This window comes from Talpa occidentalis, unplaced genomic scaffold (assembly GCF_014898055.3).
Source record: "Talpa occidentalis isolate TD23 unplaced genomic scaffold, MPIMG_talOcc4v2.1 talOcc4.15, whole genome shotgun sequence".
Classification (NCBI taxonomy): Eukaryota; Metazoa; Chordata; class Mammalia; order Eulipotyphla; family Talpidae; genus Talpa; species Talpa occidentalis.
Window position 1 is genome coordinate 75,384,349 of NW_023601543.1, and position 22,812 is coordinate 75,407,160.

The window sequence follows — 22,812 nt, forward strand, 5'->3', positions numbered from 1 at the left end:
AAGGCCGCGCCTCGGGCAGAGCTTTGTCACTCAGGGGACTTTCCCCAGAGTTCAAGTCGGAGACGCGAGGCCCGCGGACGCTGCTAACAACTGAGCGAGGGCCCGGCTCGGGGGTGAGGACGGCCGGCCGAAGGCTCTCGGCCCCAAGGGGACGGCGGCCGGGCGGCGGAGGTTGGCTGGAGGCCGGCACCCGGGCGCCTCTGAGGACCGTCCGGCCTACCAAGGGCGGCGGCGGAGGAGCCCTGAGGTCAAGGCGCCGTCCTGGGAGCGCAGACGCCGGTGGTGCCGAGTGCCCAGGGCGTCGGAGCCAGGTGGCAGGCCCGGCCTGCGGGAGCGAGGGGCTCCCGTGGGTGGCCAGGGTGCTCGCCGCCCGAGGGCCATCCACCCGCCTGGCGTCCAAAGCAGTGAGAGTCGGGCCCGCCCTAAAGGGTTAACGGGGGAGCGGCGGGCGGAGGGTGGGGAACTTAGAAAGTGTTTAGTTAAAAGCGAAAAAGGAGAAGAGAAATCGGCTCCGGGGAGCGCCGCTGCCCCCACCTCTGCCGACCTTTCCGGAATCCGGTCCAGGCTTTGCGGCGAGCCCGCCGCCCAGCGCAGCCCGGCCTCTGGCGAGAGCCAATCACAGCGCGCCTCTCAGCACGTGGAGGAGAGAGACTCCCGAGCTGCGCGCCCGCCGCTCACTACACTTGTTACCGCTTGTCCTGAGCGCCGAGAGGGCGAGCTCGGGCCGCGGGCAGGGCGGGAGCCGGCAGCCAGCGTCCGAGAGAGGCAGAGAGGCACAGAGATCGCGACACTAGCCCTTCCAACCCGCCCTTCCAACCACACCCCCAGCACACACCCATCCATCCCACCCGCCGGGAGAGGCAGCCAGCGGCCCGCTCTCTGCACCCAGGGGAGAAAAACCCAGCCATGAGCAATCAGTACCAGGAGGAGGGCTGCTCCGAGAGGCCCGAGTGTAAAAGTAAATCTCCAACTTTGCTCTCCTCCTACTGCATCGACAGCATCCTGGGCCGGAGGAGCCCGTGCAAAATGCGGCTGCTGGGAGCTGCGCAGAGCTTGCCCGCCCCGCTGGCCAGCCGCGCCGACCAGGAAAAGGCCATGCAAGGTAAGGGCGCGCCCGCCAGGCGCTTGCAAAGGGCGCCGGGTCCTGGTTTGGATGTTGGATGTTCAGGGCCAGGGGCCTGGGGTTGTCACGCTGCAGTCGGAGGAAGGAGAGGGAACACCTCTGAGGCCTGGCACCTCAAAGAGCGGTAAACCTCTCGCCAGAGGCTGCCTCTTTCTCTGCTTCCAGAAAAAAGCAGAGGCCAGGCTTCGCTTCGGGGCCCGTAGGTGCTCAGCGATGGTCTACAGGTTATTTAAATGTCCCCCTTTGGTGGCCTTGGGTGTGCTCTAAAGAGGGGGACAGGTCAGAAACAGCAGGTGCCGGTGGTCCCCTGTAATAGCAACTTGACAAGAACCCCAAAAGCTGGTGAATGGGGGTGTTAAGGCTACGTGAGCCTTGGCCTTTCCTCTTTGAAAATTTCTTTGCACGCGGAGTTTTGCCTTTTTTAAAAATTGCAGATTACGGGTGGCCTTTAAAACGCAAGCTTTGCAGACCACATCTCCGTGGAATTGCCCAAGTGCTCCTTATTGTATTGGAAATGTGTGAAATGTGCGGCTTCTGGGTGCTATTTTTTCCTCTGCTACGTTATCTTTCAAAATAGAGTTGAGATGTTTAAAGGTTTTATTTTTTTTTCTAAAATTATAAAATTCCAGAAACACTGTCCTTTTGCCCCGAACCTGTTACTCTCGAGTTTCGCCTTGCGCTGGCTGCAGAGGTGTCACAGTGAAAGAATCGTTGAATTCTTTCAAAATTGGAAAAACCAGCGGGTCCAGCCGCAGAACCACCTAGAAGATGCGCGCGGACAGCGGAGAAGGGGCTGTTTGAAACTGACTTTTTCCTTTTCTTTTTTTAGACCACAATGGCACCTGTGCCGGCCACTTCCTCGAAGGGAGGGAGCGGCCTGTGCCTGTTACATCCCCCCACACACACACACATGCACACACACACACTCACTGCCCTACCCAGGCCTTTCCAAACCCAGTTCACCCGGACGATTTTCTTTGCCTTTCTGTGCAAGGAGCTTCCGCTCCCTGTCGCTGCTGACTGTTGGGGTACGGTTGACGCTTGGGGCTGGGGGCCAGGGGCCCCCAGCTACTACCCGGAGGGGTCTCCCGCTGGGCAGCGCACCTCCAACCGCCTGGACCCCTCGGGCGGAGCAGCTGGCAGATGTGCTGCCCAAAGTTTCAGGGTGGTGCTGATTTTTCTGGCAAGTTGTTGAATGTTTGCAGAGTCTCCCTTGCAGCGAAATGGGAAGGGCGAGAAAGCGCGAGACAGAGGGCGAGGGGAAAGAAAGGGACAGGAAGGAGGAAGGAGAGTGGACGCGCGGGAGCTGCGGGCGGGGAGAGGCGGAGGGGAAGGATGAGCAGAGAGAGGGAGAAGAAGACCGGGCAAGGAAAGACAGGGGAGGGCAGCGGCAGAAAGAGGCCCGGGAAGAAAGGAAATAAGGGGAAGCGTCGGGGAAAGGAGAGGAGGGAGGGGAGGGAGCGCGGGAAGCGGGGCGAGGAAAAGGGGTGACAGTGGGGTGCAGCGGGGGCGCGCGCGGCGGGGCCCCAGCCCGGGCGCCTCGGGGCAGCCGCTGGCCGGCCGGGGGCGGGGGCGCACTGACGGCTCCCCCTTGCCCGCAGGCTCCCCCAAGGGCAGCGGCGCCCCGTTCGAGGCCGAGCTGCACCTGCCGCCCAAGCTCCGGCGCCTGTACGGCCCGGGCGGGGGCCGCCTCCTCCAGGGCGCCGCGGCGGCGGCGGCGGCCGCGGCGGCGGCGGCGGCGGCGGCGGCCTCGGCCACCGCGGGCCCGCGGGGGGACGCCCCTCCGCCTCCGCCGCCCGGCGCGCGGCCCGGGGAGCGGCCGGACGGCGCGGGGGTCGCGGTGGCCGCCGCCGCCGCGGCCGCCGCCGCCTGGGACACGCTGAAGATCAGCCAGGCGCCGCAGGTGAGCATCAGCCGCAGCAAGTCGTACCGGGAGAACGGGGCGCCCTTCGTGCCGCCGCCGCCGGCCCTGGACGAGCTGGGCGGCCCGGGGGCGCCGCGCACCCCGACGAGCGCCTGGGCGCGGCCGGCGGCCCCGGCGGCGCCCCGGCGGCGGGCGGGGGCGCGGGCGGCGAGGACGACGAGGAGGAGCTGCTGGAGGACGAGGAGGACGAGGACGAGGAAGAGGAGCTGCTGGAGGACGACGACGAGGAGCTGCTGGAGGACGACGCCCGCGCGCTGCTCAAGGAGCCCCGGCGCTGCGCGGTGCCCGCCACCGGCGCCGTGGCCGCCGCCGCCGCCGCCTCCGCGGTGGGCCCCGAGGGCGGGGAGCTGTCGCCCAAGGAGGAGCTGCTGCTGCACCCGGAGGACGCCGAGGGCAAGGACGGCGAGGACAGCGTGTGCCTGTCGGCCGGCAGCGACTCGGAGGAAGGGCTGCTCAAGCGCAAGCAGCGGCGCTACCGCACCACGTTCACCAGCTACCAGCTGGAGGAGCTGGAGCGCGCCTTCCAGAAGACGCACTACCCGGACGTCTTCACCAGGTAGGCGCGCGGCGGCGGCGGCCGGGCCGCGGCGGGCCCCGGGGCAGGAGGGCGCGCGGCCCGCTCGCCGAGCCCGCGCAAGGGCTTTCCCCTCTGCGCTCGGCCCAGGGCGCCCCACCCGCCGCGCCGGCCTGGCCGCCGAAAGCCGCCCCCTGTCCCCCCCAGCCCCCCACTCCGGGCGCTCAGGGTACGCTCGGCTCCCGTCTCTCCTCCCCAAAGCCTCCCCAGTGTCACTTTTTCCCAAGCAAAAGTTTGAGAGCGAGAAAGCGCCGCCTGGAGCCGCGCCCCGGCCACCAGGCAGGGCCTCGGGCCAGGTCCGGGGGAGGCGCAGGAAGCGCTGCGGGCCCTCTCGGCCAGGGCAAACCCGGGGTCCCTTGTGGCTGCCGTGCGCGGCCCTGCCACCCCCCACCCCCGCGTGCCCCAGCAGCCTGGTGGGTATCGGCGACGCCGCTTGTCCCAGAGCTGGGGCCCGCGCCTGCGGGGCAGGCCTTCAAAAACCCAAGTTCACTCCTTTGAAAGCTCCTGAGAACCCAAGGAAGTCAACACTGGGCACTGGTTGACACCTGTCCACCTGCGGGGAGGGGGGAGATGCCGCACAGTATCCTCCCTTCTGATTCTTCGCCTCTCTCCCACCCAACACACCCACGCACGTGAACCCCGCTTTCGTTCAGTGCACACGGGTTTGCCGCGCGCACAATCCCAGCTCGAAGCCCGGCGGGCAGCAGATGAAAGAGCTGCACAATGTTTCTCTGAAGACTAGTGTCCACCCCGGTGTTCCACCTGCTCACGCTCCACTTGCCCTCGCTGGACTTTCTAGAGGAAAGATGTGCCCGTGAGGCGACGGGGCCCCTGGGCCCTGGCTCATTCGGTGGACCTGGGGCGCGGGCCCCGCGGGGGCCCTTCCTCTCCCCCTCTCACACCAAGGTCTCCGCGCAGGCACTCGGGCCCTAGCAAACTTCCCCCACTGGGCAGGGAGGAAGGGATGGTGTGCCTGGCCCTGGGCTTGTCAAACTCGGGCCGCTCCTTCGCAGGAGACGTGTGCAGCTTTTCAATGTGCGTTTCTGAAGCGGAAAGCCGCCCGTTCCTTTGAACTGGACGAGAAATCGCCCGCTTAGGGCCCCGGAGGCCGGAGCCAACTCTCAAGTGTAGCTGGTCTGTCAGTGAATTGGCAAACTCTCTCCGAACCAGCAGCAAAGACTGGCGCTGACTCAGAGAGAAGGCTAAACTTGATCATCCCTGGAGCTAAACTTGGTCCTTCACCCAGTCCCTTTATCATCTCTCAGAAAACAAAGTAAATTTAGAAATCAGCCTGTGCTAACAAGTAGCCAACTGGCCCACCGACCTTTTGAGTTTATCACACTATGTATTTCAAAAAGAAAATGATGTCAGTTGGCATCGGGCCTGCCCTTTTTTTAGCTTTGCCAGGGGGAAACCAAAGTCCGTGCACAGGGCATCTCCCTTTGGCTGCCCCAGGGGTTAGAGGCCCTTGGCTGCCTCCCGGAGCCCCCAGGAGTGTGGTTTCAGAGGTGCTGGGGTTCACTGCAGCAGGAGACTACCGGAAGTGCACAGTGAACCGGTTTCCTCCCGGCTCCCGAGTTCCAGGTGTGGACAGCAGTGCAAACCAGGGTCCCAGACTGGGGCGGCCCTCGCTTTTCAAATTAGCGATCCGAGAGCCAATTATTCTCAGCGCGCTCATATTTTCGGTAAACAGGTCGTAAGCCGTTTTACAGCATCTTAATGGTTTCCTATTTGCCTTAATTGTCGCAGTAATAACGGCAATGATGGGGTAGGGTTTCAGTTAAATTGACTTCCCCTGAGATGGGCAGGGTTTGTAGTGGGCACTGGAGTGAGGAGGTGCACAGAATTTTGTTTAATCGAAAAATTACCCCACTGAACTCTTAACAAGCTTAACATATCTCCAGAGGGTAATGGGGAGTATGAATAAGGGGGTGCCCGAGGGAGGAAGGTGAGACAGGGGAACAGAGAGATGGCAGGAAAGGCAGCACTGGAAGGAGAGACAGAAAAAAGAGAGGAAAATTTTTCAAGGAGGCAGAAAGAGACCAAGAGGGTGGAAAAAAAATTAATATAGAGTTTTTCTCCTATTTAATATTAGGAAACGGTGTGTGTCCTCAGAAGAGCACTATGCGTGTGTGCTTGTTTCTTGACTAACTCTGGCTGGAGTGAGTGGGTGAGAATGTGTGTGCCCAATTTTCAGACTTACAGATTCAAAAAGCCACCTCTGTCACTGGACTAGAATATGCCATAGACTCCAAATATTCTCTATCTGGCGATGCACGGTGTGTTTTTATGTTTTTAATCAATAGTAGGCACTCCAGTGGTTAAGGGATGGTGATGCCCACGTGTTTGGGGGTGAAGACAGACTGCCAGGGGAGACCCCAAAGGATGAGGCCTGCTAGCAAGGGGAGGGTGACTGAGAGGGGGCTGCTGGGACCTGCAGTGACCTCCTGTCTGTGTGTTGCTTTCTTATAGGGAGGAACTTGCCATGAGGCTGGACTTGACTGAGGCCCGAGTCCAGGTGAGCTTCACCACAGAAAGGGAGGGAGAGAGTTTGGGGGTGACTGGGAGAGGGAGAAAAGGGTTGATGGATGGGGGGAAATTGAGACCCCCCCCCTTCATAAAATGGAGGAGTAGAAGCAGAAAAATACACTCACACACATAACACACACACACACACAGGGATATTAAAATATGAAGATCTGGGAGGTTGGAGGGGAAGGTTTCTGGATTTGGGAGCCCTGAGAAAGGAGAACAGGATCAGAAGGGGCAGTTAGGGTCCCTGAGACTACAGTTCAGGAGCCCCCACCCCCACCCCCCAACCTTTGGTTCCACAGCCCTGGTAGGAAACAATCTGCAGACTGACTTCTCCTGATTGAAATAATGGGATGGAGCATGGATTTGGTTGTTAGACAAATCCGCTCAGCTCCAAGCAGGTATTTGGCTGCGATTAAGTCTCCAATCGGGCTTCATAAAAGCCCACTTAGTGCTAGAACAAACAGGGCCATTTGAAGGCAAAATGCTGTTTGATTTCCCCTCCGCCCGCACAAGGAGCTGGCTAATGCTATTTGATTTCCCATTTTTTATAGCAATGAGCCCACATTGATCTAATAGGGAGTGAGTGCAATGCTATTAAAGGTGTTTGCAGCTCCATACCAGAGTGCATTTCCGAACCCAGGCCTCATAACCAAAGAGACGATCAACACTGGGCAGCCCCGATGGCCAACAGAAAACAGATGTCCCTGGGTTAGGAGCTGAGTGAATCACTTTACAGTCAAAATCAAGCGCTGATAAAGCACAATAAATTCCATATGGCTCATTTAATACACAACAGCTTCTTGCATTAGAGGGCTAATGATGAGGCCTGGCCCCTCCTTTCTGTTGACACATTTCTCCATTGTCAAACAGAGATGTGACAGCAACTCTGTATTTTCAGCTCAGGGGAATGAGTCGTGGGAAAGTTAAATAACTTTTTAAAAGAAAGAGAGCGCCCCCTCCCCTCTCCGCTCTCCCTATTCACTGGAGAAGATGTAATTAAGTGAATATGAATTATTAGAGTCCTTTCGTTTACCTTTGGGGGGCCTCAGAGGTATTAATTCAATAATGAGGAATTGCAGGGGGACATCTTGATAATTGCAGTTGAGCAGGGAGCGACCATGATCTCGTCTGTGAAAGGTTTCCATGTTCTTTGGGGGCAAGTCTGCCTCCACTGCCCACCCCTGCTCCTTTCACCGCAGCGAGGAGTGGCGGAGATTCTCGTCTAGACAGATTTGGGTACACAAAAGCTGCCCACCCAACCTGGTCCCATCTTACTTTTTCAGGCCTCTAAATTTCCACACTGGAATGTTTCTGCAAGTCACAAATAGATCATTTGAGGGCTGTGGAATGTTCTGGATGGGGTCCTTTTCCGAAGAATTTTTAAGTAATCAACCAGTTTCGAATGTCGATGTTTCTTGCCCTGGATGACTGTCTAGAAGTCAAACCAAGCTTAGATACTAGTGCTAGTAACGACAGCCCCCAGTGTGTATATTTGAAAGACATGGATGTCTTAAAAATTTTTAAACATCTTCCTCGGGGATCATTTACATTATATTTTAATATAACTCTGTATAGCCCTGAAGTTCATTCTTAATTTTGAGACTTGTGTGCAGGCATAAACCCAGCCCTAAAATATTAATACCTTCAGGGGAGAAGGAGCCTACCTTCTTAGCTGTGGGTGTGATGAGCAGGTCACATAAAAATAATTTCATGCTCCTGAGTGTTATTTTTAGACTCTGGTAGCTGCCACATTTCAGGTAAAGGTCTCTACTAAAACTGCTTTCTATTAACAATTAGGAAGATACCTTGTGCTGAAAACCTCCCCCAAGCCTAGAAGTATCTCATTTAAATAACCTGTTTAACCACATCCCCTAAAGAAAGAAGGGACCTGGTAGCGCAGAAGACGTGAAAAGTCTACAGGTCTCCAGTACTCTGATTCCTATGCGTCCAGGTATTGCTGCCCTCCTGGTCTACGCAGTCAGTAGTTTCCTGGGTAGATCCCGCCCCGCCTAAAGCCCCTGCAGATAGCAGGCTGCGTATCCCACACCCGGATTTCATCTCCTGGAGACCTGCCCAGGAACTGAAACAGTCAGCAAACTGTCCTGAGCATTTCTTTCCTCCCTCCCAGCTCTCCCCAAACCTCAGGATCCGGCCTAGTGCTGTAGGTGTTTAATAAATATTTCTGGAAAGAATAAATGAATGCCTCCCTGACTTCCTTTCCGGTCCAGAGCAGGATTTTGCCCTGAAATAGGCAAAAACAGCTGGCCCGCATTCCTGCCTCGGTGCCTCCCTTTTGGAGGGAGACTCCTGGATGCCAGCTTGCACTTGCCTTGTTTTATTCATTCCTTCCAACGGGCTTGTGAGTAAAGTTTCATTACCCCCATTTGACAGATCAGAAAACTGAGGTTGAGAGAGGTCTAGGTGACCCGACTAAAGACACAGCAAGGGACTGGCAGCACAGACCTTGGTCTCCCCGTCTCTAAACACACCGAACCACCTTTCCTTGAGCTCGGGAAGGAACCCGGTTCACTGAAAAACCCACTGGGGAGGGTTGCCTTTGCCCTGTTTCCTGCTGGCTTTAAGTTCGGGCTCCTTTGCGCAGCCGCAATGGTCCCAGATGTGCCCTTGAGCCCTCTGAGGCCAGGGGCGGTGTGGGTCCCCGTGGGGAGGAAGGAGCCCCCCATCCACGGTGCCACGCGCAGGGCTCGGGAGGGGAGTCGGGACACGCCCGGTGCGCCCTCCGGGCCACGAGCCGCGCAGACCCGGGGCTCTCTCCGCCTTGCAGGTCTGGTTCCAGAACCGTCGGGCGAAGTGGCGCAAGCGGGAGAAGGCGGGCGCTCAGACCCATCCCCCGGGGCTGCCCTTCCCCGGGCCGCTCTCGGCCACCCACCCGCTCAGCCCCTACCTGGACGCCAGCCCTTTCCCTCCGCACCACCCCGCGCTCGACTCGGCCTGGACGGCCGCCGCCGCAGCCGCCGCCGCCGCTTTCCCGAGCCTACCTCCGCCTCCCGGCTCGGCCAGCCTGCCGCCCAGCGGGGCGCCGCTGGGCCTGAGCACTTTCCTTGGAGCCGCCGTGTTCCGGCACCCGGCCTTCATCAGCCCTGCGTTCGGCAGGTAACACGCGGCCGCGGGGAGTCTGTCTGCGCCTTTCTCGTGCACACCTCGGGGGCGGGGGTCCGGGAGGAGGTGGGGGGCAGGCAGGAGCGACCCGTATCTGTTCTCTTCGGCCTAACCTCAGCCTCTCAGCCAAAGAAAATACTCTCTAATTTTGCCTCAAGACGTGTGGATCTTGAGGAGAAAGACTTGGAGCTGAGTGGCAAAGGGGAAGGCGGTGGCAGTAACAACTGTGACAGTTGTCAGTAGTCAATGAAAGCTGTAAAAGTACCATTTGAAGGCAGCCACAGCCCGGGCCCTAGGTGGCATGGGTGTAAGCGCGCACCAGCTACACAGCCAGGAGGACAAGTTTTGCAAAAACCCTTCCTCAGGGCCCAAGTCTAGCAGCCAGAGGAACACAGGCCTGTTCTCCACAGGAGCCCTGGACCCACCGGTCCTCTGGGTGCAGAGAATTCATTATTCTCCCCCAGACGCTACCTTCTTTGTCACTCAAGTGACCGGCTGCCAACCAAACCCCCATACGCGCAACCTCCGACCCCCACAGCGGCAGGAGACAACGAAATAAAAGAAACAGCTCATCGTATATTATAACTCCCTGTCTTTAAACGAACATCGAATGATGAAATAAAAAAGTCTGTATAATCACACAGACAAAGAAACAAAAGAGGGATGTATTAAGTTAGAAAGTGCAGTGAAAATAAAACTGAATGCAGCTTCAATGATCTCTCTTTGGGAGAACAAAGAAATAATAGATTCCTCCAACTGCGCAGCCACTTAACAAAAATCATCTTAGGGAAAATTTGCAAAAAAGATCTCGAAGGAAAATTAGTTTCTTGTAAGAAACCAATCAACAAGGTGTGCATTGAAGTGTAGTGACTCAGTTTACCTAGGGGAACCGAGGCACTTGACGCCCCCTCCAGGTCACACTTTATTATTTCTTTCTGGGAAAAACAAAACAAAACAAAACAAAACTTGAAGTCCCGCGCCCCCCTCAGCCTGCCTCCCGCCTCCTGACAAGGGACTGGTAAAAGCCTGCCAACCGCGCCTGGAGTACCTGGCTGCGAGGTTCACAGACGCTGGAAGAGGGGTGCTGGTTCGAGGGGAGGAGGGCGGGTTTGGGGGAAAAGCAAGAGGTTCTGCATGGGCCCTGTGGGGCGCTTTTCTAATCGTGGAAACCCCGAACTGGCCTCGCGGAGGCCAAAGTCAGAGCCCTCGGGGAAGTGGCCGAAAAACCCGGCGGGCACTTGGTAGCGGCAGGGGTAGGTGCGGTGGCGTCGGGTAGCCGGAGGCGGCCGGGGCTTCAGCTGTAGATCCGCGCGGTGCGGCGCGCAGGGCGTGAAGGCTCCGCACGAAGCAATCCTGGCGCAGCCGGGAGGCGGTGGCGCGTGCAGAAAGTCCTAGGCATGGGCGTCGCTGAGGGCCGCGAGCGGGGGCAGCGGGTTTGGGGGGTGTCTGGGGCCAGAGGCCGCAGGGACACAGGGCGGGCGGCGGGGAAAGGATGTCGCTGCACCGGACGCGGGGCCGCTGGCCAGTCCGAGCCGCGGGTCGAGCGGATATCAACAGGCGGTCGTGGGCCCGGCCCCGCCGGCGCAGCCTGGCCCAGGAGGGCAGGCGGTGTCGGCGGGAGGGCCGGCAGACAAGGCCAATGTGCCAGGGCAGAAGGAGCCCCGCAGCGGCCCTGGAGAGGGCGAAGTCTGCAGCCTGGGTCTTGGTCAGTGTTGGCCCTTTCTCCCGCCCGTCTAGCTTTCCCCTTCCAGCGCCTCCTCCGTTCTCCTTTTTCTCTTTGTCCTTCTTCTTCTCGCTCCTGGCAAACAGCATGCCAGGCAATGGAGCTCCTGGTTGGGGGGGACACCCCCTCCTTCAGCGAAACCACAAAGTCCGCGCCATTGGGCCTTGGGGTTCTGGGCCGCGGGGGCCGACGCCTGCTGAGAGCCCGCCAGAGAAACCTGGGCCCTCGGTCTCTCTTTCCTTTCCTCCGTCGGGTCCCTCCTCGGGTCCAGGCCTCCAGCTCGCCCCAGCCTCCCGCCCCCGCGCGCGACGGCCCGGCCTGCCGCGCGCCCCAGGGCCTGCGTGTCCGCGCCCCCCGCGGCGGCGCCCGCAGAGCCCCCGGTGCCCCTCGGCCCCCCTGGGGAGAGGCGGCGGGAACCGCGGCCCGAGGCGCCCGCCCAGCTCCCGAGGCCGTGACCGCGCTGTTTGCTCTCCCCGCAGGCTCTTTTCCACCATGGCCCCCCTGACCAGCGCGTCGACCGCGGCCGCGCTCCTGAGACAGCCCACGCCGGCCGTGGAGGGCGCGGTGGCGTCGGGCGCGCTGGCCGATCCGGCCACCGCGGCCGCAGACAGACGCGCCTCTAGCATAGCCGCGCTGAGGCTCAAGGCCAAGGAGCACGCCGCGCAGCTCACGCAGCTCAACATCCTGCCGGGCACCAGCACGGGCAAGGAGGTGTGCTAAAGGCTGCCCTCCACCCCGGCGCCCCGAAAGGTCACCTCACTCAGCACCACTCAAGACCAAATGGAAACAGAGGACCAGCACCCTCCCGCGACGGCACTGAGCGAGCACGGCCGCCTTCGCAGCAGCCCGCGCGCGGGCGAGGCCGCCCTCGGCGCTCACGGACGTGGCACCTCCTCGGCTGGCTGTCCCCCCCACCCCACCCCGTCCCTGCTCCCCCCGCCCCCCCCCCACTGCCAACCTCGCTCCAACTCACACGTCCACTCTCTCCTGTTCTTACTTTACTGAAAACACTGGGACGTTGTCTCCCCAAGACGCCTGGTATCGAAGTGAAAAATTGCAACAGCCCACCCCCTCTTCCTCCTGACACCCACTTAGCGCCTTTCTTTCCTAACAGCATTTCGGCGCTCCGAGCCGCTCGCCCCGGCGTGGGCCCCGGCGTGGGGCCAGGGCCGGGGCGGCGGCCGCGAGTTGTAAGATAAGCTGCCAGTGCACTTCAGGAAAGGGGCGTCTCGTTCTTGTTCTCTTCTTTATCACACACCAACCAAGGTTTTTATATCAAACCAAAGGGAAATACTCTGCTAGAATATGGACTGTTGAAGTCACCAAACTGTGATTATTGATTCTGTACATACCATTGTTATTAAAAAAAAAAAAAGAACAGAGCTTTGTATATTTGAAATGTTATAACGCAATTGCACTCAGCGTGGTATGGTAAAAGTTTGTCCTCCCGTAGATTCTTACTGTGTTGTAGATACGGTAGGGTTCCTAGACAAATATTTATGTACTCAAGCCCTTTATTTAACTTATTAACTGTAGAGGCTTCCGAAACCTTCACGATAAAGGCAATGGTACAGTACTTTTGTGTAATGTGTAATTGTTATCACTTTTCCTTGCTATCTAGTGGAGAAGTGTCACGCTCAAAATAAAAAAAAATATATGTTTAACAAAAGGAAGTGTGAATGCTCTGTGCAGACGAGGAGGGAACAGTGGGGGGCTGGGGGGGGCAGAGCTCAGGGGTGGCGTCCCACAGCCCGCACGCCTGGGTTTATCTGAACGCGCACGTTTTCCTGGCAGCGGCCCGGGGACTGAATGGGATCCCCAGAGGGATCCGGGTTCCTCCACGGGTGAAGGACGCCACCGCGGCGCATTCCACGCGCATCTCGGCTCCCCCGGGTCGTGGCGCAGCGAGAGCTGGAGGTCCTGGGCCAGGAAGGTGGGGTGGGCTCGAGGGTGGGTGGGTGGGTGTACGGTAGGCGTTGTTGACGGGGGAGACAGAAATTTGGAGCGAACTGGAGGGTTGGAAGGCAAAGGAAGCCATTCGTGGAAAGTGCCACGTAGCAAGGAAGTGCGCAGTCCGAGATGACAGGTAATGGCGAAAGCGAGAAGCCGAGGCGCTGGCTTCCGAGGGGGCGGGCTCCATGGCACACTCTCGGGGAGGAGGGACCGTGAGAGAGAGGGAGAGGGGGAGAGAGAGCGAGAGAGAGAGAGAGAGAGAGAGAGAGAGAGAGAGAGAGAGAGAGAGAGAGAGAGCGCGAGCGCGAGCTGAAACTGATGGAAAGGCAGCAGCGAGGGGTATCCAAGTGGCAGATCGTAACTCGACAAATGTCATTACATCACTTATCCAGGCATTGGGAAATGTATACATTTTAAAAAAAATCTAAACAACTCAGGTTTCGTGAGGAGACCCAAACAGATTTGCAACCTGCAGCCCCCTCGGCGCAGCCCTCCCCGCGTGGCGCACGGTAGTGTCTCCCCGCACCCTGCCCGCGCCCCTCGGGTGACCGCTCCGGGAAAGCCCGCCCGCGGGGGCTGGGTCTCGCCAACGTTCCCAGGGTGATGGGAAAGGGAAGAGAAGCTTAATTAGTTTCAATTTGCAGTAATTAGCGCGCCGGACCTTTGGGGAGCGGGGCAGGCGGGGGGGGGGGCGGGGGGGGTGTGCGCGGGCTGCAGCGGCGACACACCGCGGCTAGTCGAGCGGGTGCGGGCCGGCGGGCCAGGCCGCCCGCCAGTCGGTCACCGCGGGGGGCGCGGGCGCGTCTCTGGCCAGCGTCGGGCTCCGCGCGCGCCCCCAGGCCGCGCCCCTGTTGAGAGGGGCGGGTCAGCTCGCGGACTGGGGCGCCAGTGGGCGCAGGCGACCTGCGGGTGCGGGGTCCAGCCTCGGGCCGGCCGGGACAACCTCGACTCGCCCACCCTGCTCAGAAATCGGGAGCCCCCCCCTCCCGCCCGCTGTAAACCTTGGGGAGCACGCCGACGGGACTCCCCGGCCGGAGTCTGCTCCCCGGCCCTTGACCGAGGGTAGGCTTCCACGGCTGCGGCCAGGCCCCTGAGGCAAGAGGGCAGCGGGCGCAAGCAGGGGCCCGGCCAGGGGCTGCCAGAGCCATTCCCGCCACACACCCCTTTCTCTGGTTTAGTAGGCCTGGCGGGAACTTTCTAGGGCATCCCCAGAGATCTGAGTATCTCAAACCTCCAGACTCCACAGGGGCTCCTGGGGTGAAGGCCGCTGCCCCCACCCCCAGGAAGGGCCACTGGGGAGTTTGAGGCGCAGGAGGAGCGTGAGGGAAAGAACTTTTTTTTTTGGTGGTCAATATCAATTTTCCGTCGATTTTGGCTTTTTGTTTAGGTAGGGCTTTCCCCCCCTCCAGGCTGCCAGTTGGATGGTATACGAGAAACAGTACCATTCTTCCTGTTAATGAACTCTTTTTTAAGTCATTTTTTCTCATTTGACCCTTCCATGGAGCAGAAGCAAATTGCGTGAAATTACCTCCAAGGATTACATTTATTACTGGCCAATGAGAACCCCTCGCCTTGTTTTACAAACTCTTAATCCTATGTCATTCTGATGCCGCAAACAAGCCCGGTCCTGGGCCTCCTATTCTTTCAACTTTCCCCAGCTGGAGGGACCTCATTCTGCATTTAATATTCCCCATAAATATCACACGCTAAAGACCCCCTGACTTCCAGCAAGTCCACATTAAACATGTGACATGTCACGCATGACAAACTCTGAGTATCTTTTCAAAGCAGCATTAAAAGCAAAGAAACCAATTTTCTTCTCCTTCCAAACCTCCCCAAGTGCTGAATGATGGGGATTGGAAAGAGCCACTGGAGCGTACTTAGGGGGATTTTATGAGATTTTCCAGAATGATTTAATCTTATTGTGAGCATTATTAATGAATGGCAACCCAATTTGGCCCCAATATCTGGGAACGCGGTCACAATGCTGGGAGCGGCTGACCCCCTTAACCTTAAGCAAACCTCTTCCACCATGGAGGAGGACACGGAGCCCGGAGCCCGGGGGGTTGAGGAGGGCCTCTGTGATAGGGGCATGGCAGTCCCCTCTCACACCCAGGGCAGAATGCCCCACCACCTGCTTTCCCAGGGCCACCCCACAGCACCTTGGGGTGAGGGGTGATTGGGAGCCCCGCCCTGGGCTCTGTGGGAAGGAAGATGGGAACCGGTAAGTTAATTTGCTACATTTTCAGACGGGCTGGGCAGATTTGGATGAGGCCCCGGAAAGGCAAGGCGAGAGGGAGCGGTTGGTATAGAATCAGAAGGCGTCCCTAAGGGATATTCCGTCACCTCTTACCCAGGGCCTGGTCCCCGGACAGTAGTTGGGGCGGACATCTTAGGTGTGTGGCGAGGACAGAAAGTGGATGTGCTGGGAGAGGACTACTGAAGAGAAAGTTTGGGACAAAGGGGACTTGACGCTCAGTCTTCAGCCAGACACCGCGATTGGCCCGGGCTGTGGCCCAGTTTTTTCTCATTTTAACACAGCGCCCCCACCCCCCACCCCCCAGTCACTTGGGGCCAGCGTTCATTTACTGTTGTTTCGGATTTCTAATACCAAAAGACAAGGCACCTGTACTTCTCTCTTTCGTATCGTGTTGAGTGTGGAGAGCCTGTCAGAAAACAAGAGGGGGCTGATGTTAGAGGGAAGGAAATCACACATGGTTTAGTTCAACTTGCTTTTAGAGAGAAACGTGTGCCTGAGCATGTGTGTGTGTGTTATGTGTGTACACAAAAGCGAGTGTGTCTGAACGAAGGGGGTCTTAAATGGGGCCTAAAATGGTATTTTGGAACAGAGTTCCCCGGGGCAACTGCATATTGAACTGACAGTGGCAACCTGGCTGGGAGGCGGGGACAGGAAAACCTGCTACCTGAAGAGGGAAAAAGCATTTCTCAGAGGAAAAAGTCGTGTTGTCCCTGGACGTTATTAACGGTCCAGTTTGAAGTATACTTTTTTTTTTCCTTTAAAGAAAAGGGAGCGATTACCAGTTATACATTAAGAAATGTCATTCAGTCATTTTTATTCATTCTCCGGAAATCTTCGTAAAAGCCTGAATCATACTTCTACAAGCAGCAATTTTGTTAATCCAGGGGGTTATTACTCTGGGCCCTTATTAGGTTCTACACCACTGCCAAGCAATCCTATAACCCTCTCAAAAGAAGTTTACCTCCCTGTTATAAAACCAGTAGTGGTATTTATACTGTGCAATAATTAGTGTATTACTTGAATCCACTAACACGTTCATTTTATCTCTGCACAAAACCTCTAGTCTGCTTATAGAAAGCTTGTGCCTCCTTTGGTGCTGGTAAAGTGGTGAAAGAGTGAATTGAAGGCTGGTTGCACTTTCTCCTTTTGCCTCGCCTTAATTCCCATCTCTTTTTGCTCTCATCCAATTAGCACAGTGTATTAAGCGGTTTATCATCTCATAGTCAGCTATTGAGAGAAACAAGGCGAGCACTTTGCAATAGAACCTGCGCTCCTTTGACACCCTCAGGTACTTACATATTCCACTGCGCTATGAATAATAGAAGAAGAATGGAGCGCTAATTCCCTCATCAAAGAATGCCTTGTCTGCTGCTTTGCTCAACAACACCATTCTGATCAAAAGAAAAGCAATAAAGCTTAGCATAACAAAACGAAACCTACTTATTAGCTTAGTGGTTAAATTAATGCAGAGCCGCTGCTATTCAAAACCAAGGTTTGAAAACAGCCTCCAACAACCTGATAATGCTGCCTTCGGGATGAAGGAATTTTAATCTGAAATTTGAGGCTGGCTCAGATGAGTTAATCTATTAAACTGCTATAAGGAAGCTCCACAGCAAACCGTTCAATTAAGAAATATTTAGGTGAGCGGGGAAAGGGAAAGAGGGAGGCGGGGAGAAAGGGGGTGGGGGGAGGCGAGGCGTCTGGAAGTTGGGATCGAAGCGCTGAATTGAGTGGCGAGCTGCTGGGGAATTCTGCCGGGAGCTAGGGCTTGCTGGGTTTTTGAAAACCTTGACCCCCTGACCGAAGAAGAAGAAGAAGAAGAAGAAGAAGAAGAAGACGGGGAGATCTGGTTCTCGAGTTTCTCCATCTTTGTGTCTTCTGCCAGACTGAACTGAAACATGTTTGAAAGAGCATGCTGAGGTGTTAGTGTGTCCAAGGTGTTTCGGTGTGTCCAAGGGGAAGGGCTGGAGAAGCGGACGGTGGCCGGTGCGGCGCGTTCGTCCCCTTCAGCGCCCTGTCCCCAGCGCCCCTCTGTGAACTTTGATGAGCCCCCACCTCTTGGGCAAGAGCCACAAGATGAACTCCATCTGTTTTCTGGACAAGCTAAAATCTCGTCAAGCGTGCTCTTGGTGGGATTTTCAACTTCTCACCTCCCCCGCCTCCCAGCATGAGGGAGAGTTGAGGGTTAGCAAATTGCTCCCAAGATAAATAAATGTGCACCAGGCTGGAGGCAGACCACTTGCTAAACTCAACGGAAAGGTCCCCTTTTCAGAGGCAGGGGACTCTGAGGACGAGGTTCTTTTAGGGCGTCATTTCCCTACTGGCCAGATGAAGTTTGGCTCACAGGTTGTCTGGCCCGCGGCATTTAAAAATCTATTTTCAAAAATTAGTATAGGTTTAGAAATCAAGAACCTCAGGGAACAGCCGGATTCCCTGGAAAACTCTGGAAATTCCGGTTTCTCTGAAAAAACTGGGCCTTGTGGTTAAGAGGGAGGGGGGTTCCCTCCCAGCATCACCAAGTGGCTGCTGCCCCCTTTAAACAGGACTTGCACACTCGGCTTCGCACAGTCCCTGCCACTCTTTTGTGTGAACCAGGCTTGTGTCATCTGGTCACTTTTCACATGTTAACCTAACACCCGTGTCAGGGAGCCATGGAGACTTCTGGGGAGGCTTCCTGTGACAGAGAAGGGGTTGGTTTCTGTGCACGTTCTACCTGCTGTGCAAACCAAGGAGAAACCTTTCGCAGAGAAAAGTGAGTATGAAATATGTTCTGATCTTCCAACAGAAACCCACTGGAATTCTTAATCAAAGTTGTGGTTTCAACTTTCTATAAAATTCTGGAATCTTTAGGTACCTCTTAGAAAAGCCTCTTAGCTAAGCTGGAGCTACAGATCTGAGTAAGAGAACATCAAGCACTGCATCAATTCTTTCTGGGGACGGTACTAAGAAATAGTCTGACTTTCTAGACTTTCTCCAGCAGTGGGTCCTCCTCTCTCAGTCGCTGCAATCTAGAGACAGAGACAAGCAGGCATCAGTGAGGAGTTGAGTCTCCTGGAGTTTCTTGAGCACCAAGTTTAGAGTAACTCTATATCATATTTACCCTAACCCAGAAATCAAGGGGCACATGTCTTTTCTTCGGAAAGCAAAGAGGGGGCATGGGTTCCAGAAGCGCGCACAGAGAACCAGCTCTATTAACCATATGACTTAGCAGTGGAAAACCACACCGGCCCCTTAGTTTCTCCAAGCAACTCAGGTGCTGCAACTATTGACAGGCTGCTGAGCCTGAAGTACCAGGGCATTAATCAACCAACAGACACAGCCCTCAGCCCAGATGGTTTCTAAAGAGGAGAAAGGACAGGGTGGGGAGAGACAAGAGAAGGCGAAAGCAAGACCTCGGAAAGCAAGACCTCGGTGCCCTTTTCTCTATTGCTTTCACATGGATTCCTCCCCTGGGGGCCACGCTGGGGGACCAGTCTCTTGTGGGAAGACTTTGTCCCAGGAGCCACGGACCTTGCTTCCCAAACACCACCGGGTCTTGGCTTGGGTCTCCCTGGCTGTCTAAATTGGCCCAACACAGGAGAAACCACACTTCATCTCTTCAAGGTCCGCAGAACTCCCGAACGCCACGCAGAGCCCTTCGGGCCTACAGCACGCGGAGCATCTGAGCTGAATTCTGACCTGGGCGGCAGAGAAGAAAGCAGGCTGAAGTGTGGGAAGGCGCTGGCCACCCCTCTGGTCAACATCTGCCCCCGGACACGGACGCACCACAACTGCTTGCCCTTTAGGAAACTTTATTCTTTAGCAGGAAGAGCACAATGTATTTTTCTTTTGTAAAACACGGAGTTCTCTTTAAAAATATATAGCACGGTTATGCAAGGGGAAATAGATTCTGTTCCTATACTCTTACGGATAACGCATGAAAGCTAAGACCGCTACACTCAGATACACTTGGCCTCTGGCAAAAAGGGTTCCCTTGTGAAGAACTGAGGAAAACAGTGCCAGGGCCAATTAGCCATCCCTCCCCGCAGTTTTTCTGAATACAACGAAGATCCTCATCCCAACCTCTACACATCGTTAATGAAATGTTATAGGATATCAAATTATTTTAAATGTGATTTTCTATTGTACGAACCTCCACCTGAATTTCCTACTTAAGGAAAAAAAGGAGTGTGAGTGTGTTGGACTCTGGGGCAATTCAATAAACAAGTGAGCGCTGCTTAGCCTAGGGAGTCAGTGCAGGGCTTCTAACTCGCCCCTGGGCCACCGACAAGACAGAGGACACTGGAAAGGACAGCCACTCCCGGAGCCAGCGGCTGGGAAGCGTGTGGGTTCAGACTGGGTTTAACTGGCGTGTGAGAAGGCAAAATAGCAGGGCATCTACCAGGCTCCACAGAACCCCGTTCTAGAGGTACCTCTGCTGAAGGCTGGGGGCAAAGCCTGGGGTCACTTGCATTCCAGCCACTCTCAATTCATGCCCCTGCCCTCACCGACCCCTCCCCTAGAAATCCAGTCCTTTCTAGGAAGCGGCAAGCTCTTCGGGTGCTTAGCAAAGGGCTACAGGGTCATGCTTCAATTTTCCGTGGGAGACTGTAATAGGAAGGCTGTTGGGGTTTTCTCTGCTGCTTGGGAGACCGATTTTTTTCCCCCAGTTTTCCTTAATAATCCCGCTCCCAAGTCCCATCCACACCAACATGAGCTGCAGTCCCAAAGGAAAAAGCAGATGCCAGAGAAGCAGTGAGGGCCATGGTGGAGGTGCCCAGGTGGCTGCTAGTCTCCCACCACCAGCCTTGCTCACTCCTGGGACTCCCTCAGGACTTCACAGCACAGTCCGCGAAGAGTTTGCTGAGGCTCACTTCGGAGTAGCCACTTCGGGACAAGAACTGCTCTGCTGTGTTCTTGAGTTTTTTGTAGTCCTGAAGAACTTTGGGGGTCAGATATTGCTTCTTCAGTTTCTCTAAAAAGAAATAAAAATAAAAGGATTACAAGTCTCTTCTTTAAAGACCGCCCGGTCTTCCTCAAGCACTAGAGAAGGGGATGCAGATTTCTGTTTGCAGCTCCACATCTCAGTGTCCTCATGGTCCTGTCGTTGGTCTACCCTGGGGCTAGTCCACTGCAGGTGGGCACAGGCCCTGACATCCCTCTGTGGAAATCTCTTCCTTTTTCTGCCCGCCTCATCTCAGCACCTAGCTGGCTCAGCACACCGGGCCGGGGCCCTCTCGGGATGCAGGTGCACGCCCATGTGCAGCAGACAAGGTGAATCCACATGCAGACGCCACTTTCGCAGCGCTGTGGCGCGAGCATATGTGCAGAACTGCATGCAAAGCGTGCATGTGGCAGCGACTACTTTGTCTCAAAGGAAGCCAGAGCTCCCAGCGCCAACTCCCTGGGTCGGCTTGGGCCTAGCTGGCTTCTTCTAGTCCTAGTCCCTCAGTCTGTGTCCCTGCCTCTGCTGAAAGAGGCGGAGTTGGCTGCCTGGAGAGCTCCTGTCCACTGGCAAGATTTCTTCTTTGTCCACACTGTATACCTGTGAGCTTAGGGGAGGCAGCAGCCCTTTCTCTGCTTCCTGCTCCTCCCACCCATTCATCTCTGCTTCTCAGAAGGCCACTACCAGCCACACACAAAAAAGAGCTTTCCTTTCGCTTCCCAGAGCAGTTTGTCCACACCTGGTTCTTTTTAAGGAGCAGCAGGGCTCTCACTCCCTCGCCTGACCCTTTGGGAAGGAGGGTGATCCCTGGGAACGCCAACCCTGCACAGGACGGTTTGGATGACAGAGTTTTTCATCAAAGCTGCCGGGGCACTCTGTTAGGTGCTTGGAGAGGCCCCCTTTTTTTTAATCCCCATTTTATGGCTGAGGTAAGCGGGAGGTTAAGCCCCTTGCCCAGGGTCACACAGCTGGCACTGCGGGGTAAGAGGGAAAGCAGGTAGCAGAAGCCGAGCACACACGCAGGAGGGGCTCAGCAGGAGGGGCTCACTGGCGCATCCCCTTCCCACACCCCGCGTCACTGCGCCCAGATGGAGATGGGCAGGCCCCCAGATGCTGCCAGGGCCAAGGGGGTTGGGGGAGCCAGGCTGCCCTGCGCCTGGACCAGGAAAGGACAGGGAAGGGAGCGCACAACGATCACAAAAAGAAACCCCACCGGAACTGCAGTGAAGTCCACAAAACACCCGGAAGACGAAAACTCTGGGGGCTCAAGATTTTTGTTCCTTAGCGACACATTCACATTTGTTCTCCACAACCTTTTCTAAATTACATCAGTTGCCTTTCAAAAAACAACAACAAAAAGTTTTGTAGAGAGGATTTTAATGCCCAAAGGGGGCGGGAAAAGAGGCAAGAAAGAGGGGGCATATCGTTAAGCGACCAGAGAAAGACACTGTGAAAGTTCTAATTATCCGAGGCGGCTGGGAATACACAACAATGGCCCCAAGGGCAACCCCCCTTGCAGGCGCGGCCTGCGGGAGCCCCTCATAGGAGAAGGACGAGAATGCCCCTGGAGGCGAGGCGAGCTGCTGAGGGGAGAGCTAGTTCACAGAGCTGCAGTGACGCGGGCAGGGGAGGAAGCGAGGGTACAGCTCCTGATGTGTTTACCTCCTCTGCTGATGGGATATTGACTTTTCCCACCAGGTTGGTTGGAAAGGGGACTATTTACGCTGCCACACAGCAGAGTCAGAATGACAACCGGCGTCACCCGGTGCTCTTCTTCGTAAAAGACAACTGTGACCGCCAGCATATCCCGCAGCCGGTCAATACGGCCTAGGCACCATTCCACGCTGGCCAGAGATGCAGATAAACGCTCCCACTTGCCTCCCCAATGAGAATTTAATCAATAACATATGGAAGGTCTTCTGGGTAACAGAACCGTGCAGAGCTGTCACAGGCCGCGGTGGCAGTGGGGGCTGTGGGGGGAAGGGATGCACCCCCTTCTTCGCTTTGTGGTTTTCACTCCCCCTTTAGGCACCTAGGCCACCCACGTTGGGCTTCATGCAAAAACTCTAACTCGGTTTCTTCACTACTACACCCACTACTTTAGGACTCAAGGGCAAATGCCAGCATTAAACGGCGGAGGCCAGTTCACAGGATCACAAGTCAGGCTTTGGGACTTTGGGACTTGGCCTAGTGGTGAAGATGCCATCCCCGCAGGCGCTGCATGTAGACCAGGCTCTGAGGATAACTTACCAGATTCCAACAGGTCAGCAGGCAAGAGGCAGAGAAGGTCTTCTGCCAGCCCATCCCAGGCCACAGAGGATGCCACTGGCAGTGGCCGTCTCAACACCAGCAAACAAGACCCAAACTTGGAAAGCACTCATCTTAATATGCCAGCAAAGCTAATGTACTTTTCCTGGGAATAACATTTGAGGAACATGTATCTAGAGTTTATTTGTTCTGTCCTCTCTCCGTGCTGATTCCCTAGGGTTACACAGCAATTACCGAAAAATCCTGTTTCTAACAACTATGAAAATGATGAAAAAACAAGTTAGCCTAGATATTGCTTATTCATGCAATATTTTAATAGGCAACAAAATAAACTGCTAACTTAAAAGTTTCTCCTGATTAGAGTCTAAGACCTCAAAATCACGCAAGTTGCAGTTATTTTCTATACAG

The 22,812-nt window shown here is 56.2% G+C and overlaps 2 protein-coding genes across 2 annotated transcripts in view; one reads left to right on the plus strand and one right to left on the minus strand.

Annotated features, from left to right (window-relative positions):
- The first annotated feature begins 685 nt into the window (after positions 1-685).
- On the plus strand, positions 686-11,865 carry ARX (aristaless related homeobox). The gene is given in 6 exon segments (XM_037512587.1): positions 686-1,102; positions 2,725-3,105; positions 3,108-3,603; positions 6,094-6,139; positions 8,942-9,270; positions 11,479-11,865. Coding segments are annotated over 6 exon segments (1,689 nt in total). The 5' UTR covers positions 686-906; the 3' UTR covers positions 11,720-11,865.
- A 6,490-nt stretch (positions 11,866-18,355) lies between these two features.
- Positions 18,356-22,812, minus strand: part of POLA1 (DNA polymerase alpha 1, catalytic subunit) — a 268,514-nt gene continuing 264,057 nt past the window's right edge. The window contains exon 37 of the mRNA XM_037512589.2: positions 18,356-20,166. Coding sequence (XP_037368486.1) covers positions 20,021-20,166 — 146 coding nt within the window. The 3' untranslated portion in view covers positions 18,356-20,020. The remainder of the gene's footprint in view (positions 20,167-22,812) is intronic.